Source organism: Sus scrofa, chromosome X (assembly GCF_000003025.6).
Source record: "Sus scrofa isolate TJ Tabasco breed Duroc chromosome X, Sscrofa11.1, whole genome shotgun sequence".
Taxonomy (NCBI): domain Eukaryota; kingdom Metazoa; phylum Chordata; class Mammalia; order Artiodactyla; family Suidae; genus Sus; species Sus scrofa.
In genome coordinates this window covers 44,093,465-44,119,344 of record NC_010461.5, presented here as the reverse complement: position 1 = coordinate 44,119,344, position 25,880 = coordinate 44,093,465, and the positions used below count along the sequence as shown (strand labels likewise).

Genomic DNA, 25,880 nt, shown 5'->3' with positions numbered 1-25,880 from the left:
TGGGCAGGTCTATTCATCATGATGGTAGCCTTAGTGCATGAGGCCTGAGTATGTGCTGAGAAGCCATAGAGCGGGGGTGCAGGGTATGTACATAGTTGCAGGAGAGGGGGGTTGTGGCTCTGGCGGGGGGTGTGCAGGATTCAGTGGTGCTAGCTTTGGGGAATGGAGGCATGAGGCAGCACTTCCCCACTATTGTGCACTAGTGGTAACTTCTTTGGGATTGAGGTGGAGAGACAGTGCTGTAGTAGCTCTTTCTTGGGGTGGGCACAGCAGCATGGGCTCCAGGTAGCTCCATCAGCTGGATTCAACATCAATAAAGAATTCAAGGAACCTCTATGGTGAAAGCTGCTTGTGTCCACAGCCTTGATGAGGAGTGCTAGAGTCCTTATGCTCCCCCTTTCCCTTTTGGGGGTCAGGCCAAGGGGATTCTTCTTGGCCCCAAGTTCTTCCAGATTGGGGCATGGGGCATTAAAGTTAAACTGCTTACTGTACTTTTCTATGTGACTATCATGTCTCTGTGCTCCACAGAGTTTCTTCAGCTTCTTTGTTGTATTCTGGAACTATCTCAGAGCTATTCTAGTTGGAATGTATTTGTTTATTTGTTCTTTTTGTGAGGGAGGGGGAAAGCATTGGGAACTTCTAGTCTGCTATCTTGCTGATATCACTATGAAAAATTGATTTTCTATACAACATTTTCAGAAACAATTATTTAAATCATTTGCTTTAATTACTTCCAGTGACAGGGAGCTTTCTACCTCAAGAGACAGCTGATGACATTCTTAAGGCTCATATTGAATGTTAGAAAGTTCTTCTAGTATGCCAAAGACTTGGGGGGAGCTTTCTATAATTTAGAGCTTTAGGACCTTTGAATGTACTCTTTTGCAATAAATTTAGTTCTCCACCTTTGAAAGCATTTAAATAAGGGCTACTTGACTTGATCTAATGATGCTTTAGAATCTAGAATCTAGAATCTGGAGTCTAGATGAATTTTAAGGTTGATTCCTGTTCTCTCTCGCGTGCGCTCGCTCTCTCTCTCTCTCTCTCTCTCTCTCTTGTCTTTTTAGGGATGCACCTGCAGCATATGGAGGGTCCCAGGCTAGGGGTCTAATCAGAGCTGTAGCTGCCAGCCTACACCAGAGCCACAGCAACACCAGATCCAAGCCACGTCTGCAACCTACACCACAGCTCACAGCAACACCAGATCCTTACCCCACTGAGCAAGACCAGGGATCGAACCCACAACTTCCTGGTTCCTAGTTGGATTCATTTCCACTGCACCACAACAGGAACTCCTGGTTCCTGTTCTCATAGTCATTGGTACCATTAAAATTCATTAGAAAGAGCCAACCTTATAATCTAGTCTTCTAAGCAGCTCCTTATTTCCAATTTTCTCCTTTTTGTTCTTACTTTAAGTCTCCCAGGCTCAAACCTTTCATCTGCCTAAAGTGTTTCATTAATGATAATAGTGCATGAATTACTTTTATCTCTAATATAAAAGTTAGTAGAGGAGTTCCTGTCGTGGCACAGTGGTTAACGAATCCGACTAGGAACCATGAGATTGCGGGTTCGGTCCTTGCCCTTGCTCAGTGGGTTAACGATCCGGCGTTGCCGTGAGCTGTGGTGTAGGTTGCAGACGCGGCTCAGATCCTGCGTTGCTGTGGCTCTGGCGTAGGCCGGTGGCTACAGCTCCGATTCAACCCCTGGCCTGGGAACCTCCATATGCCGTGGGAGCGGCCCAAGAAATAGCAACAACAACAACAACAACAAAAGACAAAAAAAAAAGTTAGTAGAGAACTTCATTAATGGATACTATATATATATATATATATATATAGTATAAACTCTGACCACAAGAACATAAAGTATAAGTGGTGGTGGGAGGAGTAGAAGTATTTTTATATGCTATAGAATTTAAGTTGTTGAGAACTTAAAATAGAAGGTTATAACTACAAGATATTTTATGCAGGCCTCGAGCAAACCACACACATGCATACACACACACACACCAAAACATCTATAATAGGTACATGAATGATATAGGAAAGAAAACCAAAGCAGATCACTATTAAAAAAATCACATAACAAAAAAAGACAGCAACAGAGGAAGAGAGGATCAAAATAATGGCAAGACATACAGAAAGCATTGATCAAAATGGCAATACTAAACCCTCACTTATCAATAATTACCTTAAATGTAAATGATTAAACTCATCAATCAAAATGCATAGAGTGGCTGTATTGCTAAAAACAGATCAGCAATACTCTTTCTACAAAACACTCACTTTAGAATTAAAGACATCATAGTCTGAAAGTGAAGGGATAGAAAAAGATATTGGATGCAAATGGTAACCAAAAAAAAAAAAAAAAAAAAAAAAAAAAAAAAAAACGGGAGTGACTATGCTTACATCAGAAAAACATTGAGGATTTTTGCATCTATGTTCATTAAGGATACTAGTCTGTAGCTTTCTTTTCTTTTGGTTATCTTTGCCTGGTTTTGGTAGCAGAGTGATACTGACTTCGTAAAATGAGTTTGGAAGTGTTCCCTTGACTTCTATTTTTTGGAAGAGCTTAAAAAGGGACTAGTATTATTTCTTCATTGAATATTTGGTAGAATTCACTCGTAAAACCATCAGATCCTGGGCTTTTCTAGGTCTAAAACTTCCTCCAGAAACAAGAGACATTATACAGTGATAATAGGGTCAATTCAACAGGAAAATATAACAATTATAAATATATATGCACCCAACATCAGAGTACCTAACTATATGAAACAAACAATGGCAGATTTGAAGGCAGGAATTGACAGCAATAGGGGTTTCAGTACCCCACTTAAAATAATGGATAGAGCATGCAGGCAGAAAATCAATACAGAAACAATTGACTTGAAGAACAATATTGACCTGACATATACAGAAATTTCCATCCAACAGCAGAAGACATATTCTTCTCAAAGGCACATAGAACATCCTCCAGGAAAGATAACATGCTAGGTCACAAAACAAGTTATAATAAATTTAAGAAAATGGAAATCATTCCAAATATCTCTTCTGACAGAATGAAATATAAATCAATAACAGCAAGAAAATAAAAATATTCACAAATACATGGAAACTAAATAGTACACTCTGAACAACCATTAGGTCAAAGAGGAAATACAAGGGGAATTTTAAAAGTATCTTGAGGAGTTCCCATTGTGGCTCAACAATAATGAACCCAACTAGTATTCATGAGGGCTCAGGTTCAATCCCTGGCCTCACTCAGTGGGTTGAGGATCCGGTGTTGCTATGAGCCCTGGCATAGGTCACAGACTCGGCTCTCAGATCCAACATTGCTGTGGCTGTGGTGTAGGCTGGCAGCTACAGCTCTGGTTTAACCCCTGTCTGGGAACATCCATATGCCACGGGTATGGCCCTAAGAAGCATCTTGAAAAAAACAAGAATGAAAACACAACCTAACAAAACATAGAAATGCAGCAAAAGCAGTTATAACAGATGCGGCTTGGATCTCATGTTGCTGTGGCTGTGGTGTGGTCCAGCAGCTGCAGCTCTGATTCAGCTCCTAGCCTGAAAACCTTCATATGCCACAGGTATGGCCCTTAAAAACAAATAAAAAAGATATTAAACAACTTAACTTACTTAACTTTACACATCAAGAAACTGAAAAAACAACAAAATAAGCCCAAAAGTTAGCAGAAAAAGGAAATGATGAAGATCAGAGCAGAACTAAATAAAATAGGGGAAAAATTTAAAAAGTCAACAAAACTAAAGATAATTATATAAAATGTGAACAAGATTGACAAACTCTTAGAAAAGATTCAAATAAAATCATAAGTGAAAGAGAAGACATTATACAATATGCCTCAGAAACAAAGAGGGTCATAAGGGAATTATTATAAATAAACTAAATAACCTAGAAACAGATAAATCCCTAGAAACATACATACATACTACTATAACTCAGAAAAAAATAGAAAACCACAATAGACCAATAACAACTAGGGAGGTTGAATCAGCAATGAAAAAATCTTCCAACAAAGAAGAGCCCAGGATCTTATGGTTTTAGAGTGAATTCTACCAAATATTCAATGAAGAAATAATACTAGTCCCTTTTTAAACTCTTCCAAAAAATAGAAGTCAAGGGAACACTTCCAAACTCATTTTATGAAGCCAGTATCACTCTGCTACCAAAACCAGGCAAAGATAACTAAAAGAAAGAAAGCTACAGACTAGTATCCTTAATGAACATAGATGCAAAAATCCTTAATGAAATACTAGCAAACTGAATTCAATAGCATATTAAAAGGATTATACACCATAACCAAGAGGGATTTATCCCAGAGGAAGCAACAATGTTTCAATATACATAAACAATATCTTAACAAAATGAAAGAAATAAAAACACATGATAATCTCAATAGATGCAAAAAAAGCATTTGACAAAGTTCAATCCCCATTCATTATCGAGCCTTTCAACAAAATAGGTATATAAGGACCTTACCTCAACACAATAAAGGCCATATATGAAAATCTCATAGATAACATCATAATCAATGGGGGAAAACTGAAAACTTGCCTTCTAAGATTTAGTACAAGGCAAGAATGTCTACTCTCACCGCTCTTTTCAAATCTCTATTTTATTGATTTCCTCTCTGATCTTTATGATTTCCTTCCGTCTGCTGACTTCAGGTTTTGTTTTTCTAATTCTTCGAGGTGGTGTGTTAAGCTGTTGATTTGAGATTTTTCTTCTTTTTTTTGAGGAAGGCCTGTATCTCTATGAATTTCCCTCTAAACACTGCTTTTGCAGGATCCCATAGATTTTGAATGGTTGTGTTTTCATTATCATTTGTCTCAAGGTTTTTTTTTTCTGTTTGTCTTTTTAGGGCCACACCCGCAGCATATGGAGGTTTCCCGGCAAGGGGTCAAATCGGAGCTGTAGCCACTGGCCTACAGCACAGCCACAGCAACGCAGGATCCAAACCTCATCTGCAACCTACACCACAGGTCATAGCAATGCCAGATCCTTAACGCACTGAGTGAAGCCAGGGATTGAACCTGAGTCCTCATGGATGCTAGTCAGACTTGTTTCCACTGAGCCATGACGGGAACACCAAGGTGTTTTTTTAATTTCCCTTCTGATTTCCTCATTGACCCACTGGTTTTTAGTAGCATGTTGTTTAGTCTCCATGTAGTCAGTTTTTTCTCATTTCCTTTCCTGATTTCTAGTTTCATGCCATTGTGGTCAGAGAAGATACTTGAAATAATTTCTATACTCTTAAATTTGTTGAGGTTAGTTTTGTTCCCCAGTATGTGGTCAATCATTGAGAATGTTCCATGTGCACTTGAAAAGAATATATATTCTGATCTCTTGGATGTAATGTCCTGAAAATGTCAATGAAGTCTAACTTTTCTATTGTGTCATTTAGGATTTCTGTTGCCTTATTGATTTTCTGTCTAGAGTATCTGTCCATTGATGTAACTGGGGTGTTAAAGTTTCCTACTATTATTGTATTCCCACTAATTTCTCCTTTTATGTCTCTTAGTATTTGTTGTATGTATCTGGGTGCTCCTATATTCAGGGCTTATATATTGATGGTTGTAATATCCTCTTCTTGAATGGATCTTTTTATCATTAAATACTGTCCTTCTTTGTCTTTCTTTTTGGCCTTTGTTTTAAAGTCTATTTTGTCTGATTTGAGGATTGCAGCTCCCGCTTTCCTGTCTTTTCCATTCACATGAAATATCTTTTTTCATCCCCTCACTTTCAATCTATATGTGTCCTTTGCCCTAAGATGAGTCTCTTGTAGACAGCAGATTGTAGGTTTTTGCTTTTTTATGCAGTCTGCCACTCTGTGTCTTTTGATTGGAGCATTTAGTCCATTGACATTTAAGGTAATTATTGATAGATATGTATTTACTGCCATTTTTTCTGGTTGTAATGTTTTGGTTTTTTATGTATAATGATTTTTATTTTTTCCATTATAGCTGGTTTACAGTGTTCTGTCAATTTTATTGCCATTTTAAACCTTGTTTTCCAGTTGATTCTATGTTTCTCCTTTGTTCCTTTCTTTTTTTGGTTGGATGATTCCTTTCATTTTATGCTGTTGTCCTCTTCTTTTTAGTTTTTGTGAATGTAATATTTGGTTTCGATTTGTGGTTGCCCTGTTTTTCAAGTATGTTAACCCCTTCCTGTATCTGCTTGCTTTAGCCTTATAGGAATATAGGCTCAAACACATTCTTAAAGAGTCTAGATTTTCTTACTTTCCTTCCCCACATTTTATGATTTTGAAGTGCCTTTTTTAACATCTTTGTGTTTGTCCTTTTGCTATTTCTTGTGTTTATTGTCACTTTTACAATAGTTTTTTTTCCCTTTTAGATCTGTATACTGGCTTATTTAAGTGATTGCTTTCCAATCATAATTTCCTCCATTCTATTTCTTCTTACTTATTTTTTATTTAGAGGAGCCCTTTCAGCATTTCTTTTAGAATGAGCTTAGTATTGATGTAATCTTTTAGTTTTAGTTTGTTGAAGAAAATCTTTATTTCTCCTTCTAATTTAAATGATATTCTTGCTAGGTAGAGTATTCCAGTCTGCACATTTTTCCCTTTTAGAACTTTGAATATATCTTGCTACTCTCTTCTGGCTTGTAGTGTTTCTGATAGCCTTGTGGGGGTTCCCTTATAATTAAGTCTGTGTTTCTCTTGCTGCCTTTAGAATCCTCTCTTTATCTTTAACTTTTGTCATTTTTATTATAATATGTCTTGGTGTGGGCCTGTTTGGGTTCAACTTGTTGAGGGCTCTCTGTGCTTCCTGTATCTTGATATCTATTTCCTTTAGATTTGGAGAGTTTTCAACTATAGTTTCTTCAAATATATTTTCAATTTCTTTTCTTTTTCTTCTCCTTCTGGAATCCCTATTATGCATAGATTGGCCCACTTTATATTATCCCATAGATCTCTTATATTGCTTTCATGTTTTTTCATTTGGTTTTCTGTCTGCTGTCCTGATTGGGTGATTTCCATTATTCTATCTTCCAAGTCACTAATCCATTCCTTTGCAGTATTCATTCTGCTCTTCACTGCCTTTAACTCAGCTTGTGTCTCTGCAAGTGAATTTTCTAATTTTCTTGGATCCTCCTTATATTTTCTAGTTCCTCTCTAAAGTAATCTGCATGACTATTCATATCTGCTCTTAATTCCTTCAGTATTTTCACTATCTCCTTTTTGAACTCGGTGTCTATTAGAATGCAGAGGTCTGTTTCATTGTTTGCTCCTTCATGTGAATTCTCCTGAGCTTTTTCATTTTGCTTATATTTTTCTTATTCTGTCTTGGAGGCCTGTTCATGTGCATGAGTGCCCCTGGGTATTTTGTTTGGGCTTACTTTTTATTTTTAGGGTATTTTACATGCTTCCATGGAAATGGAGGCAATGGGCAGGGCTAGTAGCTAGTGCCTAATTGCTGGTCCCTTGACAGTGGCAAGGTACCATGGAAGGTGGTGCAGGCTGCCCTTAGTTGCATGGCCCTAGGAAGTAACAGTGATCATGAAGGTGTAGGTGGTGCCCAGAGCGTTTGGCAGTGGCAGCAGCAGGGTGGGTGCATTCCCAGGGGAGTGAGAGCAACAAAAGGTGGTGTTTGGTTGCAGCACCCTCTTCTTTGCAGACCTCTGAGGTGCCTGGGGCTGCCAGTTCACCACTTGTTTTCAACACAGTACTAGAAACCCTAACTAGAGCATTTGGGCAAGAAAAAGAACTTAAAGTCCCCCAAATTAGAAATTAAGTATGGAAAATAATCTGAAAAAAAATATATATATAACCAAATCACTTTGCTATATACCTGAAATTAGCACAATATCATAAGTCAACTATATATCAGTTTTAAAAAAGAAAAAAGATAACGAGTGCTGGCAAGAATGTGGAGAAATGAGAAAGTTTGTGCACTTCTGGTGGTAGTATAAATTGGCCCAGCCATTATAGAAATTAGTATTGAGGTTTCTCAAAATATTAAAAATGTAACTGCCTTATGTTCCAGCATCTTGCTTCTGAGTATATATAGAAAGGAAATGATATCAGGATATCAAAGTAATATCTTCACTCCCATGTTTGTTTCAGCACTATTCACAATAGACAAGATATGGAAACAACCTAAGGGTCCCTTAGTGGATTAATGAATAAAGAAAATATATATATATGAATATTAGAAAATATATAATGAATAAAGAAAATATATATATATATGAATATTAGTCAGCCTTAAAAAAGTAGGAAGTCTTGCCAGTTGCAACAATGTGAATGGACCTCAAGGACATTTTACTGAATTAAATACGCCAGACATGGAAAGACAATACTGCATGTTCTCATTTATATGTGGAATCTAAAATAGTTGAACTCATAGTAGCAGAGAATAGAATGCTGGTTACCAAGTGCTGAGGAAATTGGGAAATGAGGAGATATTAGTTAAGAGATACAAAGTTTCAGTTATGCAGGAGGAATATGTTCTGGAGATCTAATGTACAATAATGTGACCATAAGTAACAATCATTTTGTATTGTTTTGTTAATTTTATTGGAGTATAGTTGACTTACATTGTTGTGTCAGTTTCAAGTGTATAGCAAATTGAATTAGCTATACATAGATGTATATCCATTCCTTTTCAGATTATTTTCCCATATAGGTCACCACAGAGTATGGGTAGATTTCCCTGTGCTATACAGTAGGTTCTTGTTACTCATCCATTCCATATACAGTAGTGTGGATATGTCAATTATCCCACTTTATCCCTCCCCCCAACATTTCCCATTTTGGTAAATGCAAGTTTGGTTTGGAAATCTTTGAATCTGTTTTGTGAATAAGTTACTTGGTATAATTTTTATCAGATTCCACATATATGTGATCTCATATATGTCTTTGACTTATTTCACTTAGTATGATAATTTCTATGTCTATGCATGTTGCTGCAAATGGCATTATTTCATTATTTTTATGGCCGAGCAGTATTCCATTGTATGCATGCACCACATCTTCTTTATCCATTCTTCTGTTGATGAACACTTAGGTTGCTTTCATGTCTTGGCTATTGTAAATAGTGCTGCAATGAACGTTGGGGTGCGTGTATCTTTTCGAATTATGGTTTTTTCCAGATAGATGCCGAGGAGTGGGATTGCTGGATCATCTGATAGTTCTATATATAGCTTTTTAAGGAACCTTCATATTGTTATCCATAGTGATTGCACCAGCTTACATTCCCACCAACAATGTAGGAGGGTTCCCTTTTCTCACACTCTCTCCAACATTTATTGTTTGTAGATTTTTTGATGATGGTCATTCTGACCTGTGTGAGGTGATACCTCAATGTAGTTTTGATTTGCATTTCTGTAATAATTAGTGATGTTGAGCATCTTTTCATGTGTTTTTTGTCCATCTGACTGTCTGGAGAAATATCTATTCAGATCTTCTGACCATTTTTTAAACAATCATTTATTTTATACTAGAATTTGCTAGGAGGGAAGATCTTAAGTATGCTTAACACACACACATACACACAAAGAAGGAAAAAAGTGGTAACTCTCTGAGGTGATAGATATGTGAATTAGTTTGAATGTGGTGATTATTTTACAATATATATGTATATCAAATCATTAAATTAAATACATACCATTTTTAATTCTCAAATATACCTCAATTTTTTAAATTTACTTTTAAAAAAGGCAAATTAGTTTTCTGCTGGGTAGGCTATGTGAATTTCAGCATTCCTTTTAAGTTGAAAAGCTTATGATTCTAAGATTTCATTAAGTAGGTGAGAAAATTGAACCTCAGAGGAGTTCAGTTGCCTTACCTGCAATTGCATAATTTATTGTGGCAGAATTGGGATCTTAGATCACCTAACTCCTAATCCATGCTTTTGGAAGGAAATCTTAAATTCTGCCTAATTTATTATCTTTTTTCCCCTCCTCTATTCTCTACCCCTTGTTTTTATGGAGTAGTTTGATAGGCAACTAAGTAGTACTAAGCCAGACAACTAGGCTGTATAGATCAACCAATAGATTCAAGTTGGCTAAAAGACTCTCTAGCTCATGCATAGCATCTCCACGGCTAGTGCTTTGCTCAAGAAGAACAGAGCTTACATTTATTGTCCAAGCATAATTATGTACTAATAGTTCCCCTTTCACTGTTCATAGTGTCCTGATTTGGATAATGTGGTCACCCTACCAATAGCCAACCTGGGAGGACCTAACATTCTTTTTTTTTTTTTTTTTTTTTTTTTTTTTTTTTTTTTTATTAAATTTTATTTTATTTTCCCACTGTACAGCAAGGGGGTCAGGTTATCCTTACATGTATACATTACAATTACAGTTTTTCCCCCCACCATTTCTTCTGTTGCAACATGAGTATCTAGACATAGTTCTCAATGCTATTCAGCGGGATCTCCTTGTAAATCTATTCTACGTTGTGACTGATAAGCCCAAGCTCCCGATCCCTCCCACTCCCTCCCCCTCCCATCAGGCAACCACAAGTCTCTTCTCCAAGTCCATGATTGATTTTCTTTTCTGAGGAGATGTTCATTTGTGCTGGATATTAGATTCCAGTTATAAGTGATGTCATATGGTATTTGTCTTTGTCTTTCTGGCTCATTTCACTCAGTATGAGATTCTCTAGTTCCATCCATGTTGCTGCAAATGGCATGATGTCATCCTTTTTAATGGCTGAGTAGTATTCCATCGTGTATATATACCACATCTTCCGAATCCAATCCTCTGTCGATGGACATTTGGATTGTTTCCATGTCCTGGCTATTGTGAATAGTGCTGCAATGAACATGCGGGTGCATGTGTCTCTTTTAAGTAGAGCTTTGTCCGGATAGATGCCCAAGAGTGGGATTGCAGGGTCATATGGAAGTTCTATGTATAGATTTCTAAGGTATCTCCAAACTGTTCTCCATAGTGGCTGTACCAGTTTACATTCCCACCAACAGTGCAGGAGGGTTCCCTTTTCTCCACAGCCCCTCCAGCACTTGTTATTTGTGGATTTATTAATGATGGCCATTCTGACTGGTGTGAGGTGGTATCTCATGGTAGTTTTGATTTGCATTTCTCTTATAATCAGCGATGTTGAGCATTTTTTCATGTGTTTGTTGGCCATCTGTATATCTTCTTTGGAGAAATGTCTATTCAGGTCTTTTGCCCATTTTTCCATTGATTGATTGGTTTTTTTGCTGTTGAGTTGTATAAGTTGCTTGTATATTCTAGAGATTAAGCCCTTGTCAGTTGCATCATTTGAAACTATTTTCTCCCATTCTGTAAGTTGTCTTTTTGTTTTCTTTTGGGTTTCCTTTGCTGTGCAAAAGCTTTTCAGTTTGATGAGGTCCCATGGGTTTATTTTTGCTCTAGTTTCTATTGCTTTGGGAGACTGACCTGAGAAAATATTCATGATGTTGATGTCAGAGAGTGTTTTGCCTATGTTTTCTTCTAGGAGTTTGATGGTGTCCTGTCGTATATTTAAGTCTTTCAGCCATTTGGAGTTTATTTTTGTGCATGGTGTGAGGGTGTGTTCTAGTTTCATTGCTTTGCATACAGCTGTCCAGGTTTCCCAGCAATGCTTGCTGAATAGACTTTCCTTTTCCCATTTGATGTTCTTGCCTCCCTTGTCAAAGATTAATTGACCATAGGTGTCAGGGTTAATTTCCAGATTCTCTATTCTGTTCCATTGGTCTGTCTGTCTGTTTTGATACCAGTACCACACTGTTTTGATGACTGTGGCTTTGTAGTATTTCTTGAAGTCTGGGAGAGTTATGCCTCCTGCTTGGTTTTTGTTTCTCAGGATTGCTTTGGCGATTCTGGGTCTTTTGTTGTTCCATATAAATGTTTGGATTGTTTGTTCTAGTTCTGTGAAAAATGTCATGGGTAATTTGATAGGGATTGCATTGAATCTGTAGATTGCTTTGGGTAGGATGGCCATTTTCACAATATTGATTTTTCCAATCCAGGAACATGGAATATCTTTCCATTTTTTTACATCTTCTTTGATTTCTTTGATTAAGGTTTTATAGTTCTCGGCATATAGGTCCTTTACCTCTTTGGTTAGGTGTATTCCGAGGTATTTGATTTTGTGAGGTACAATTTTAAAAGGTATCGTATTTTTGTATTCCTTTTCTAATGCTTCATTGCTGGTATACAGAAATGCAACTGACTTCTGAATGTTAATCTTATATCCTGCCACTTTGCTGAATTTATTAATCAGTTCAAGGAGTTTTGGGGTTGAGTCCTTAGGGTTTTCTAGGTATAGAATCATGTCATCTGCATACAGTGACAGTTTGATCTCTTCTCTTCCTATATGGATGCCTTTGATTTCTTTTGTTTGTCTAATTGCTGTGGCTAAGACTTCCAAAACTATGTTGAAGAGCAGTGGTGAGAGTGGGCATCCCTGTCTTGTTCCAGATTTGAGTGAGAAGGCTTTCAGTTTTTCCCCATTGAGGATTATATTTGCTGTGGGTTTATCATAAATGGCTTTGATTATATTCAGGAATGTTCCCTCTATACCCACTTTGGCGAGGGTCTTGATCATGAATGGATGTTGAACTTTGTCAAATGCTTTTTCTGCATCTATTGAGATGATCATATGATTTTTGACTTTTTTTTTGTTAATGTGGTGTATGATGTTGATTGATTTGCGTATGTTGAACCATCCTTGTGAACCTGGGATGAACCCAACCTGGTCATGGTGTATAATTTTTTTGATATGTTGTTGGATTCGGTTGGCTAAGATTTTGTTGAGAAGTTTTGCATCTATATTCATCAATGATATTGGGCGATAGTTTTCTTTTTTGGTGGTATCTCTGCCTGGTTTTGGAATGAGGGTGATGGTGGCCTCATAGAATGTCTTTGGGAGTATTCCTTCTTCTTCAACCTTTTGAAAGAGTTTAAGGAGGATGGGCACCAATTCCTCTTTATATGTTTGATAGAATTCACCTGTGAAGCCATCTGGTCCTGGGCTTTTATTTGTAGGGAGTGATTTTATGACCTCTTCAATTTCATTTCTAGTGATTGGTCTGTTCAGTTGGTCTGTTTCTGCTTGATTCAGTTTTGGCAGGCTGTAAGATTCTAGAAAATTGTCCATTTCTTCCAGATTGTCAAACTTATTGCCATATAGTTGTTCATAGTATTCTCTTATGGTTTTTTGTATTTCTGCTGTATCCGTTGTGATTTCTCCTTTTTCATTTATAATTTTGGTGATTTGGGTTCTTTCTCTCCTCTTTTTAGTGAGTCTGGCCAGGGGTTTATCAATTTTGTTCACCTTTTCAAAGAACCAGCTCTTGGTTTTATTAATTTTCTCTATTGTTTTTTGAGTCTCTATTTTATTGATTTCTTCTTTGATCTTTACAATTTCCTTCCTTCTGCTGACTTTAGGACTTCTTTGTTCTTCTTTTTCTAATTCATTTAGGTGGAGGGTTAAGTTGTCAATTTGGGATCTTTCTTCTTTTTTGAGAAAGGCCTGGATTGCTATAAATTTCCCTCTGAGCACTGCTTTCGCAGCATCCCATAGATTTTGAGAGGTTATGTCTTCATTATCATTTGTTTCAAGATAGTTTTTAATTTCCTTCTTGATTTCCTCATTGACCCATTGGTTTTTTAGTAGCATGTTGTTTAGTCTCCATGGAGTAGGTTTTTTCTCTTTCCTTTTCCCATGGTTGATTTCTAATTTCATGGCATTGTGGTCAGAGAAGATACTTGAGATAATTTCTATGCTCCTAAATTTATTGAGATTCGCTTTATGTCCCAATATGTGGTCGATTCTTGAGAATGTTCCATGAGCATTTGAGAAGAATGTGTATTCTGATTTTTTTGGATGTAGTGTCCTGAAGATATCAATTAAGTCTAACTTTTCTATTGTTTCCTTTAGGATCTCTGTTGCTTTATTGGTTTTCTGTCTAGAGGATCTGTCCATTGATGTGAGGGGGGTATTTAGGTCTCCTACTATGATTGTATTCTCATCAATATCTCCCTTTATGTCTGTTAATATTTGTTGTATGTATCTGGGTGCTCCTATGTTTGGGGCATATATGTTGATGATAGTAACATCCTCTCCTTGGATGGATCCCTTAATCATTAAATAGTGTCCTTCTTTGTCTTTCTTTATGTCTTTTGTTTTAAAGTCTATTTTGTCTGATATGAGCGTTGCAACTCCTGCTTTTCTGTCATGTCTATTGGCATGAAATACTTTTCCCCAGCCTTTCACTTTCAATCTATATGTATCTTTTGTCCTAAGGTGAGTTTCTTGTAGGCAGCATATTGAAGGTTTTTGCCGTTTTATCCACTCAGCCATTCTGTGTCTTTTGATTGGGGCATTCAGTCCATTGACATTTAAGGTGATAATTGATAGATGATTATTTATTGCCATTTGATCCTCGTGTTCCAGTTGATTCTATGGTTCTCCATTCTTCTTTTTTTTTTTTTTTTGGTTGGATGGTCTCCTGTTATTATCTGCTTGAGTGTATTTTTTTTTTCATTTTTTGCAAATGCAATATTTGGTTTTGGCTTGTGGTTGCCCTGTTTTTTAAGTATGCTAACCCCTTCCCATAATTGTGTGTTTTAGCCTGATGGTCCTGTAAGTTCAAACACTTCATTATTATATTAAAATTAAGAAGAGAGACATACATACAAACAAAAAGGATTATTTACCTCCTAACATCCCTTGCCCACATTTTATGGTTTTGATGACTCTTTTATTTTTTTCTTTTTAATTTTATTTTGTTTGAAGCATGTTCATGATTAAATCTGTATGCTGGCTTATTTGAGTGACTGCTCTCTGATTGTATCTTCCTCAGTCCTAGTTCTTCCTCTTCTTCTTCTTCTTCTTTTTTTTTTTTTTTCTTTTCTTTTTTCTTCCCTTTCCTTCCTTTCTTTTTGGTTTAGAGAAGCCCTTTCAATATTTCCTTTAACCTGGGTTTTGTGTTGCTGTATTCTTTAAGTTTTTGTTTGTTGGGAAAAATTTTTATTTCCCCTTCTATTTTAAATGATATTCTTGCTGGATAAAGTATTCTAGGTTGCATATTTTTTCCTTTGAGCACTTTAAATATCTCTTGCCATTCCCTCCTGGCCTGTAGTGTTTCTGTAGAGAAATCAGCTGATATTCTTATGGGGGTTCCCTTGTAGGTAACATTCTGTTTTTCTCTTGCTGCCTTTAGGATCCTCTCTTTATCACTAACTTTTGCCATTTTTATTATGATGTGTCTTGGTGTGGGTCTGTTTGGGTTCAGTTTGTTTGGGGCCCTCTGTGCTTCTTGTATCTTGAATCCAGTATCCTTTAGATTTGGGAAGTTTCCAGCGATAATTTCTTCAAATATATTTTCCATTCCTTTATCTTTTTCTACTCCTTCTGGAATTCCTATTATGCGTAGATTGGCCCGTTTTATATTATCCCATAGGTCTCTTATATTGCTTTCCAGTTTTTTGATTCGGTTTTCTGTCTGTTGACCAGATTGAGTGATTTCCATTATTCTATCTTCCATATCACTGATTCGTTCTTCTGCATTATTCATTCTGGTTTTTACTGCCCCTAGTTCAGTTTGCATCTCTGCAAATGAATGTTCTAGTTTTTCTTGGCTCCTCCTTATATTTTCTAGCTCCTTTCTGAGGGTATCTGCATTGCTGTTCATATCTTCTCTTAATTCCTTCAGTATTTTCACTATTTCTCTTTTGAACTCCAGGTCTGTCAGACTGCAGAGATCAGTTTCATTGTTGACTGTTTTAGGTGAGTTCTCCTGTTGGTTTGACTGGGGGTGGTTTCTCAGCTTCTTCATCTTGCTTGTTGTCTTCTTTCTCCTGAGGGAGTTGTACTCTCTGTTATCGGGTAGTGTTTGCCTTGTCACTGCCCTGGAATATTTCCTGAGGGCTGTCGTTGTTGGTCAATCTTTTTTTGAGGCAGTGTGGCTTTTCTGGAGTGTTGATGGGACTAACAGTGTTTCTTTGAAGCAAAGGAGGACTTCCTGAGGGCAGACAGGACTGGGAGGTCCACCCCACGATGGTAGCAGATTTCACTTGGTTCTCAGCACCCCCTGGGGTCTTGGGCGGGTAGCAGGGCCCTTGGAGACTCAAGAGGTTCCTCCCCAGGGCAGCCCGACTCAGAAAGACCGTCTGAGATCTTTTCCCGATTCCGCCAGGCTTGTTGCAGCTTTTCTGGGCTGCAGGGGGTCCTGCCTGGAGCTGGCAGTCCTATGCAGCTGGTCCACTAGGTCTCAGCACCCCTTGGGGTCTTGGGCGGGTAGCAGGGCCTTTGGAGACTCAAGAGGCTCCTCCCCAGAACAGCCCGACTCAGAAAGACCGTCTGAGATCTTTTCCCAAGTCGGCCAGGCTTGTTGCAGCTTTTCTGGGCTGCAGGGGGTCCTGCCTGGAGCTGGCAGTCCTATGCAGCTGGTCCACTAGGTCTCAGCACCCCCTGGGGTCTTGGGCGGGTAGCAGGGCCCTTGGAGGCTCAAGAGGCTCCTCCCCAGGACAGCCCGACTCAGAAAGACCGTCTGAGATCTTTTCCCGATTCCGCCAGGCTTGTTGCAGCTTTTCTGGGCTGCAGGGGGTCCTGCCTGGAGCTGGCAGTCCTATGCAGCTGGTCCACTAGGTCTCAGCACCCCTTGGGGTCTTGGGCGGGTAGCAGGGCCCTTGGAGACTCAAGAGGCTCCTCCCCAGGACAGCCCGACTCCGAAAGACCGTCTGAGATCTTTTCCCGATTCGGCCAGGCTTGTTGCAGCTTTTCTGGGCTGCAGGGGGTCCTGCCTGGAGCTGGCAGTCCTATGCAGCTGGTCCACTAGGTCTTAGCACCCCCTAGGGTCTTGGGCGTGTAGCAAGGCCCTTGGAGACTCAAGAGGCTCCTCCCCGGGGGAGCCCGTCTCAGAAAAACCGTCAGAGAATTAGGTCGATCTATTCACGGCCTGGCTAGGCTTGTTCTAGCTTTTCTGGGCTGCAGGCCTTTTTTAGGGGGCTGGTGGTGTTTGGTGCTGCTCTGTGGAAGTGTAGCCCCTCCAAAGGGCAAGCAGGCCTGTGCAGGGAGAGCCCCTGCGGTGGTAGGCTTCAGGCAATTGTTGAGGCCAGCCCTCCTGGATGGCAGGCAGCCCCAGGTTCGGCGAGAGCGTAGGGGTGGTGGGGGTGGGGGGAGGGAATGCACTGGGAAGCACAGCTTTCTGCTAGCTAGCGGGCCTGTAAGCTTGTTGTGGCGTGGGGGGTATTCTATGGGGACCCACCCCTTCTTCTCTCCCCTCCCCAGCACTGGCGCAGACCAGGCTCTTCTCCCAGGTTCCCTCTGAGGCGGCTTTCCCCTTCCCCGCCCCTAGAGTATTGCTCCCTTCCTCTGCGACAGCTTTGTTTTCTAGTCTCCCAGGCAGTCTCTGCCCCGTCAAATGGTTTAGAGACCTCCCAAGCAGTTTCCGCTCTTCCCCGCCCCCTAGCCCGGGGACTAATCTCTGGAGCCGAGGTCTCGGTGCCCAGCCCCCCCCCAGGCGTCCCCCGGCCCTTTCTTGGGGACTAACCTTCGGAGGCGAGGTCTCGGTGCCCAGCCCCAACCCAGGCGTCCCCGGCCCCCTCTCGGGGACCAACCTTCAGAGCTGAGGTCTCGGTGCCCAGCCCCCACCCAGGCGTCCCCCGGCCCTTTCCCGGGGACTAACCTCTGGAGCCGAGGATTCGGTGCCCAGCCCCCACCCAGGCGTCTCAATTTTTGGTGACTGTGCCCGTAGTTCAGATGGTCCGTTGGGTTCTTGATCGTTTTTCCGTACTCCAACTTACTGCTACACTCTTCTCTGCATCTGGAGATTCCTCCGGTTCGTTTGATCTTTCGCCCGGTAGGTGACTTTCCAGGGTGCGGGATCCCTTTCCCCTCCGCAGTTCCCTTTCGGGAGCGCCCGTCCCGCTCGGATTCACCTTCTCTCACTCTCCTCTTTTCTCCCGTTCTGCCCAATAATGTCACGAATTTCTTGCCGTTATTGGAGATTAGGTTCCTCTGCCAGCGATTGGTTGTTGTTCTGTGCGAGTCATTTCTTCTGTAGATGTGCTTTTTTTGTTGTGTTTGTGGGAGAGGGCGAGCGTGTCCCCCTACTCCTCCGCCATCTTGTCCTCTCTCCTAACATTCTATAGTAACCAAAACCATGATATAAAAAGAAGTTGAGTTCAAGCTATAACACAAACCATTAATTTTGTTTTATCTGAACACAGCCTTTCATCACATAAACCATCCCAAACAAGATTCTTTTTTTAATTTTTTTTATTTTTCAAATGAATTTATCACATCTGTAGTTGTATAATGATCATAACAATCTGATTTCACAGTATTTCCATCTCACAGCCCAAGCACATCCCCCCACCCCCCAAACTGTCTCCTCCGGAGACCATAAGTTTTCCAAACAAGATTCTTTTAAGGAAATGTATCTTTAGAAGATTTTGTGCTTTATGGGATGTTTCATCTGATGATTTTACACACTTCACAAATTCTTAATATTAAATCCTCACATTTGGATAGTACTTTAGAATTTACAAAACACCTGAACTGATAGGATCTCCTTTAATGAATAGATAAAGAATTAATGCACCTGTCTGTGTTCTGGATTATGCTGAAAGGGATCCAGGATGTGAAGAAAACAGCCTTAGCTGCCCTAGAATAGTTAAAGAATCCTATTAGAGCAATGGTCTCTGCATGAATGTATTAACCTAAGTGTTGTAGAGAACATAAAAAAATCAAACACAGACCCCAACAGCCATCACTGAAAGCCTTAGGTCAGACTGCCTTCCTTAGCTTTCAGAAATCAATGTTTGTATATACCACAGTTCTTCATCTATCTTCAAAGTTGATTTTTAATCTGTCAACTACTAGAAAGGACTGTAAAGACATACTGTGTTAGTTTCTCATGACTACCATAGCAAACCTACAAACTAGGCGAATTAAGAAGCTTATTCCCTCACAGTTCTGAGGTCTAGAAGTTCAAAATCAATGTATCAGCAGGACCACGAAGGCTGTAGAAGAGAATCTTTTGCCTCTACTTGGCTTCTGGTGATTTCAGGCACTTGTTGGCATTCCTTGTTTTGTAGACACACCATTCCAATCTCTGCCTCTATCATCACATGATGTTCTTTCTTGTGTCTGTGTCCAAATTTCCCTTTTCTTATAAGGACACCAGTCACTGGATTAGTTAGGGCCTACTCTAATCCATTATAACCACATCTTAAATTGATAACATATATAAACATCCTATTTTCACACAACAGTACATTCACAGGTACCAAATACTTGAACATATTTTGACAAGGAAACAATTCAGCAGGCAACACATACTCATCCAGGGTTGTATGCATCAAAGTTTCCTTATACAATAGGATGCACATCTCCACTGCTGAACCAAAACAATGTCCATTTTATATATTTTTACATTCTGTAGGTAATTGGACCATGAAATTCAATATTCTACCCAGGCAGAGTTCTTCATTTCTTCCATTTGTCCCATAGAATCTTGAACATTGTGGAAGAGCTCACTTGTCACTCTATACTAGAATCATCTTTTAGGAAGTTGTCTCCTACAGTAGACTATGAGCTCCTTGATGGCAAGAACTATGGATCATTCATCTCTGTATCTAGTGCCTTTATAAATGACACAGAGTAGCTCTTAGCAATTATTAGAAGAGAGAAGGAGGTTGGAAGGAAGGTACTTGTAGAGTTATAATCTAGTAGCTTGAGAAGTAAAAAAAGTGCTGTTTGCTCAGTGTGCCAAAGCCAAGACTATGTCACTTCTTTGGAATTTCCACTCTACTCTGATCTTGGAACTTTTCCAAGGTTTCAGTATGCAAAAAAATAATGCAGTCACTAAGTGATCTCATCCCAGGTGAGCCTTTAGCTCATCAAAATAGCTTTTCTTCCAGAAGCTTTCTGGTTAATCCAATAGGAGCTTAGCACATAAATAGCATGTCATAGTGGGAAGGAAGGATTAGAGAGTACCATGTACAGGCTATGTTTTATATGACTAATTCCTATAAACTGATCAAGGTTGAATACTAAATTTTCCACATCTCTCAACAGTATTTTCTCACTCTCTCCTTTCTAATGGACCATGATCATCTAGTGTCAGGGAGAATATATATTTCATTTTAAATTCTTATGCCTTTACACACCCAAGCAATTATAACATCAAGAATAAAAGGCTGAATTTGTACACCCATGTCTATATTCTAGAGAAAGGCAAAGAAGGAAGAGATCAGACATTTACAGGAATTATAGAAAAGGTGCAAGTGTCCTGTGGAATGCACAACCAGAACAAATTTGGGAGGTTTTGGTGCCCACCCTTCCCCTTCTCCTCTTAAGCCCCAAACTTGTTGCTGGTATATGTTGTGCCTGCCCTACAATCATTAGAGTTAGGCTGTGATAAACCAATGCAGCAATTACAGGCGGAGTAATAGTAAATGTCAAATTCAATATCATGAAAGAGAACCCAAAACAGAATGCCATTCCATGAGGGCAGCGACCTTGTCTTGTTCTTCACTATACCCCAGTGCCTTGAAAAGTTCCAATCACATAGTAGTTATTCAGTAAATATTTAATAAACTTCGAATGAATTAAATGAACTAACCAGGAAACTGCTGTAGGCATAGCATGATATTCTGAAAAGAATGATTGGGCCAGAAGCCTCTGAAATGCAACTGTTGTCCTAGCAATGCAATGCTCTTCTCATCTGGCAGCAGTAAGCCTAAGAAGGGTAATGTGTATCTCCAGGAGGTATCTAAAGACTGACAAGCATTCCTTAGCCCAGAGTGAGAGCCCTGCCTCCTCCATTTTTGCCTGGCCAGAGGACTTGGATATCACTGAACTTCCTACTCATCACCTCCTTTTGCTGACTTCTCAAAGAGAGCCAAGGCCAAGACTGACAGAACTAATTTTTCTTAAGCTAAACCAATGCAGTGGTTTAGCCAAGTAGTATAAAGATCCTCAATCCTGCCTTCAGTTTCTATTCTGGGATTTACCATCCCCATTATTTTTTCCCTTTCTAAAACCACTGGAGAAAAAAAAAAAAAAACAAAGGTGGGAGATTTGTTAGGCATTGGCTCCAAATTTGATTCTTCTTCACATGTTCTGACACCTTATATAGCTGGCCATTTCAACTTTAGCAGCAGATTTTCTGGCCTTCCCTAATCCACCTCTGTGCTTAACTTTCTATTCTTTCTTCTTTTTGATTTATTTTAGATACCTGCAGCAGAAAACAATCCTTTTCTTGTTGGAATGCACTACTGGTACTCCAGCCACAGTTCCAGAACCCAGCACTGCAATGTTTGTCGGGGAAGCATTCCTGCCTTTTCTCGAAATGTTATCATCTGTGAAGGTACCTCTCTGATTTCTTTAGGAAGTGAAGCTCAGTGGGTGAAGATAGGGAAGAAGGAGCTTATGTAGCTTTAGTATCACTGACTCAAACTAGGTCACCAACTCTAGTGTAAAGTTAACCCTGGCACTTCACAAACTGAGGAAAGGAAATGAGCAGAGACTGGTTTGAGGGGGAATTCTCATGAATCAAAAGGGAGGATTGGGCCTAGGAGAATGAGATAATAATTAAGTCACAGAGTTGGGAAAATGAAAATCACCTCATTCTTATGATCAATTTCCATTTAGGTTGGATAGTAGAAAATTTAACCAGGAAGAATTTTAAAAAGCTGAATTATACAGAAACAAGCCTTTGGAATTAGAATCAGAAGTGGTTAGAAGCTGGCAGGGGAAGGAAAGATTAGAGAGTACTAACTTTAAGAGCAGCTTAGGGAAGGAAGCAGAATCTTCACTGTCACCAGATTCACATCCATATTTTTTCCCCTCTTTTCACAGTGTGCAAAGTCAAGTCTCACAGACTATGTGCTTTAAGAGCAAGCAAAGATTGCAAATGGAATACTTTATCCATTACTGATGACCTCCTCATGCCCGCAGATGAAGTAGTGAGTACCAGCCATGCTTTCTCATAATCACACTTTTCCATCTCCCCTTTAGCCAGGACATACAGGGGAGGGAAGACTTCTTCTGTTTCCAGACATCCCAAGTAGGCTTCTTGATCCAGGCTCATGATCCAACAAATCTAGAGGAATGGAAGCCCTCCCCTACTCCCATCTGTCATTGGTCACTAACATTGGAGTAGGGAGGGCAGAATGGTAGAAAGGTTCCTTGGGGTTACCTAGTGTCCTCCATGGGGTGGTATGGTTATTTCAGCTGGCCTTTCCTCTCTTCAAATCTCTAACTTCTACCTCTTGTCTCTTTTTACCCTTCAGAAAACTATGCCTCATCAGTGGGTAGAAGGAAACATATCTGCCAGTTCTCAATGTGCAGTATGTCATGAGAACTGTGGCAGTTACCAGAGACTTCAAGATTTCCGGTGTCTCTGGTGTAATTCTACGGTAAGACTCTTCTCATCTCCTTGATATTTAGAGAAGTAGATTTCTAGAGAAGGGGTGGGTTGGAGCTTAATTGTGCCTACACACAGATAGACGTCTCAGAGACCCTTACCCCCAAATAGATTATACAGATTGCATAGTATAGAGCTCAGTATCCTGCCTTTCCAGAATTGGCTATGGAGTCTTTGAGAGAAAGATTTAATAAGATTTAATACTCCCTCTTATCTTTGATAGGCTTAAACAGTGAGGTCTACTAGCAAATGGGAAGAGCTGAAATTTCTTGTGACAATATGGGCAATTTAAAAATTAGTTCTGAGTCTACATTTAAGAAACTTTCTCCTTTCCTCATTCACTATTTCCTGGGATATTGTAATCATTGTTAATTAATAGTGATTAATAATATTATCACGTTATTATTGCCACTATATATTGAGTGGTTTATATACATGATCTCATTTAATCTTTACAACAACCCTAAACCAGGCCTCATTGTCCCCATTTACAGAAGAGGAAAGTGAAATTTAGAAAAGTTAAGTGATTTGCTCAAGGTGATGCTGCCAATAAACAAAAGAGTCTTGATTCATACATAATTCTAAAAAACTGTGCTCTTAATTACAATATTACCATCCCTTTAAACCAGTGGTTCTCAACTGGAAGTATTTTTCTCCCCCCAGGAGAGACATTTGACAATGTCTGGAGTTTTTTTTAATCCAATGGTATTCTGATGGAATTTTTATTTATTGAGATGTAGTTGATTTATCATATGTATATTTCAGGTGTACAACACAGTGATTAACAATTTTTAAAGATTATACTATATTTATATATATTATAAAATATTGTCTATATTTTCTGTGCTGTACAATATATCCTTGTAGCTTATTTATTTTATACATTACAGTTTGTATCTCTTAACCCCTTCCCCCTATGTTATCCATGATCCCTTCCTTCTTCCTACTGGTAAACACTAGTTTGTTCTATATCTGTTTCTTTTTTGTTCGCTAGTTTCTTTTATTTTTTAGATTCCACATATAAGTGACAGCATACAGTATTTGTGTTTTTCTATATGACCTATTGAACTAATCAAAATACCCTCCAGGTCCATCCATGTTGTTGCAGATGCCAGTTTTTCATTTTTTCTTACGGCTGAGTAGTAGTCCATTGTGTAGTAGCAGTAGTAGTATTCCTACTACTTCTATAGGTTGCTTCTATATCTTCACTATTGCTTGCTTCTATATCTTCACTATCACAAAGAATGCTACTATGAATATTGGGGTGCATTTATCTTTTTGAATTAGCATTTTTGTTTTCTTCTGATACATACTCAGGAGTAGAATTGCTGGATCATTTGGTAGCTCTATTTTTAGTCTTTTTAAGAACCTCCATACTGTTTTTCATAGTGACTGCACCAAGTTACATTCTCACCAGCAACGTAAGAGGTTCCCTTTTCTCCACATCCTTGCCAACATTTATTGTTTGTGGTCTTTTATGATAATGATTCTGACAGGTATGACGTGATATGGTTGTGATTTTGATATACATTTCCATGATAGTTAGTGATATTGAGCATCTTTCCATGTGCCTATTGGCTATCTGTATGTCTTCTGTGGAAAAAATTCTATTTAGGTCTTTTGCCCATTTTTAAATTGGATTGTTTGTGGATTTTTTTGATACTGAGTTGTATGAGCTGTTTATATATTTTGAATATTAGCACTTTATCTTTCATACCATTTGCAAATATTTTCTCTCATTTCTTAGGTTGTCTTTTTATTTTGTTGACAGTTTCCTTTGTTGTGCAAAAGCATTTTAGTTTAACTGGTTCCTATTCATTTTGCTTTTATTTCTTTTCCTGAGGAGGTAGATCCAAAAATATTGCTACAACAAATGGCAAAGAGTGTTCTGCCTATATTTTCTTCTAGGAGTTTTATGGTTTTAGGTCTTAAATTTAGGTCTTTAAACCATTTTGCATTTATTTTTATATGGTGTGAAAAAAAATGTTCTAATTTAATTCTTCTACATGTAGCTGTCCAACTATCCCAGCACCATTTATTGAAGAGACTGTCTTTTCTCCATTGTATATTCTTGCCTCTTTTTATAGATTAATTGACCATACGTGTGTGGATTTATTTCTGGGCTCTTCTATTCCATTGCTCTAAGTGTCTATTTTAGTGCCAATACCATATTGTTTTGATTACAGCTGCTTTGTACTAAGATCTAAAGATAGAGAGTGTGATACCTCCAGCTCCGTTCTTCTATCTCAAGTTTGTTTTGGCTAATCAAGTTCTTTTGCATTTCCATACAAATTTTAGAATTATTTATTCTAGTCCTGGAAAAATGCCATTAGTGTTTTGATAGAGATTGCATTGAATCTATAGATTGACTTGGGTAGTATGCTCATTTTAACAATATTAAGCCTTCCAGTCCATGAAAAAGGTACATCTTTCCATCTGTGCTGCCTTTCATCAGTATCATTTTCTGAGTATAATTCATTTACTTCATTAAGTAGGTTTACTCCTAGATATTTGATTCTTTTTGATGTGGTTATAAATGGGATTGTTTCCTTAATTTTTTTGCCAATAGTTCATTGTTAGTGGATAGAAATGCAACAGATTTATGTATATTAACTTTGTGTCCTATAACTTTACCAAATTCATTGATGAGCTCTAGTAGTTTTTTGGTGGCATCTTAAGTTTTCTATGTATTTGCAAACAGTGACATGGTACTATAAATCTTCCTTTCCAATTTTGAGTTCTTCTATTTCTTTTTCTTGTCTAATTGCTGTGGCCAGGATTTCCAATACTATATTGAATAAAATTGGGGAGAGTGAGCTTTATTGTCTATATTGTCTGTTCATAGAGAAAATGCTTTCAGCTTTTCACCACTGTTAAGTATGATGTTAGCTGTGGGATTGTTATATAGGTCTTCATTATGTTGAGATATATTCCCTCTATACACACTTTCTGGAGAGTTTTTATCACAAATAGATGTAGAATTTTGTCAAAAGCTTTTTCTGCATCTATTGGGATGATCATATGTTTTTTTATTCTTCAATTTGTTACTGTGATATACCACATTTATTGATTTGTGGACATTGAAAAATCCTTGCATCCTTGAGATAAATATCACTTGATCATGGTATATGATCCTTTTAATGTATTGTTGGATTCAATTTACTAGTATTTTGTTGAGGATTTTTGTGTCTATGTTCATTAATGATATCGGCCTACGATTTTCTTTTCTTTCTTTCTTTTTTTTATTTTGTCTTTTTGCTATTTCTTGGGCCGCTCCCACGGCATGTGGAGGTTCCCAGGCTCGGGGTCGAATTGGAGTTGTAGCCTCCGGCCTACGCCAGAGCCACAGCAATGCGGGATCCGAGCCGCGTCTGTGACCTACACCACAGCTCACGGCAATGCTGGATTGTCAACCCACTGAGCAAGGGCAGGGACCAAACCCGCAACCTCATGGTTCCTAGTCAGATTCGTTAACCACTGCACCATGACGGG

The 25,880-nt window shown here is 38.8% G+C and overlaps 1 protein-coding gene across 1 annotated transcript in view; it reads left to right on the top strand.

Moving 5' to 3' along the window:
* DGKK (diacylglycerol kinase kappa) overlaps positions 1–25,880 on the top strand; it is a 178,971-nt gene that overhangs the window by 60,798 nt on the left and 92,293 nt on the right. The window contains exons 5-7 of the mRNA XM_013990902.2: positions 21,194–21,329; positions 21,821–21,927; positions 22,255–22,380. Coding sequence (XP_013846356.1) covers positions 21,194–21,329; positions 21,821–21,927; positions 22,255–22,380 — 369 coding nt within the window. The remainder of the gene's footprint in view (positions 1–21,193; positions 21,330–21,820; positions 21,928–22,254; positions 22,381–25,880) is intronic.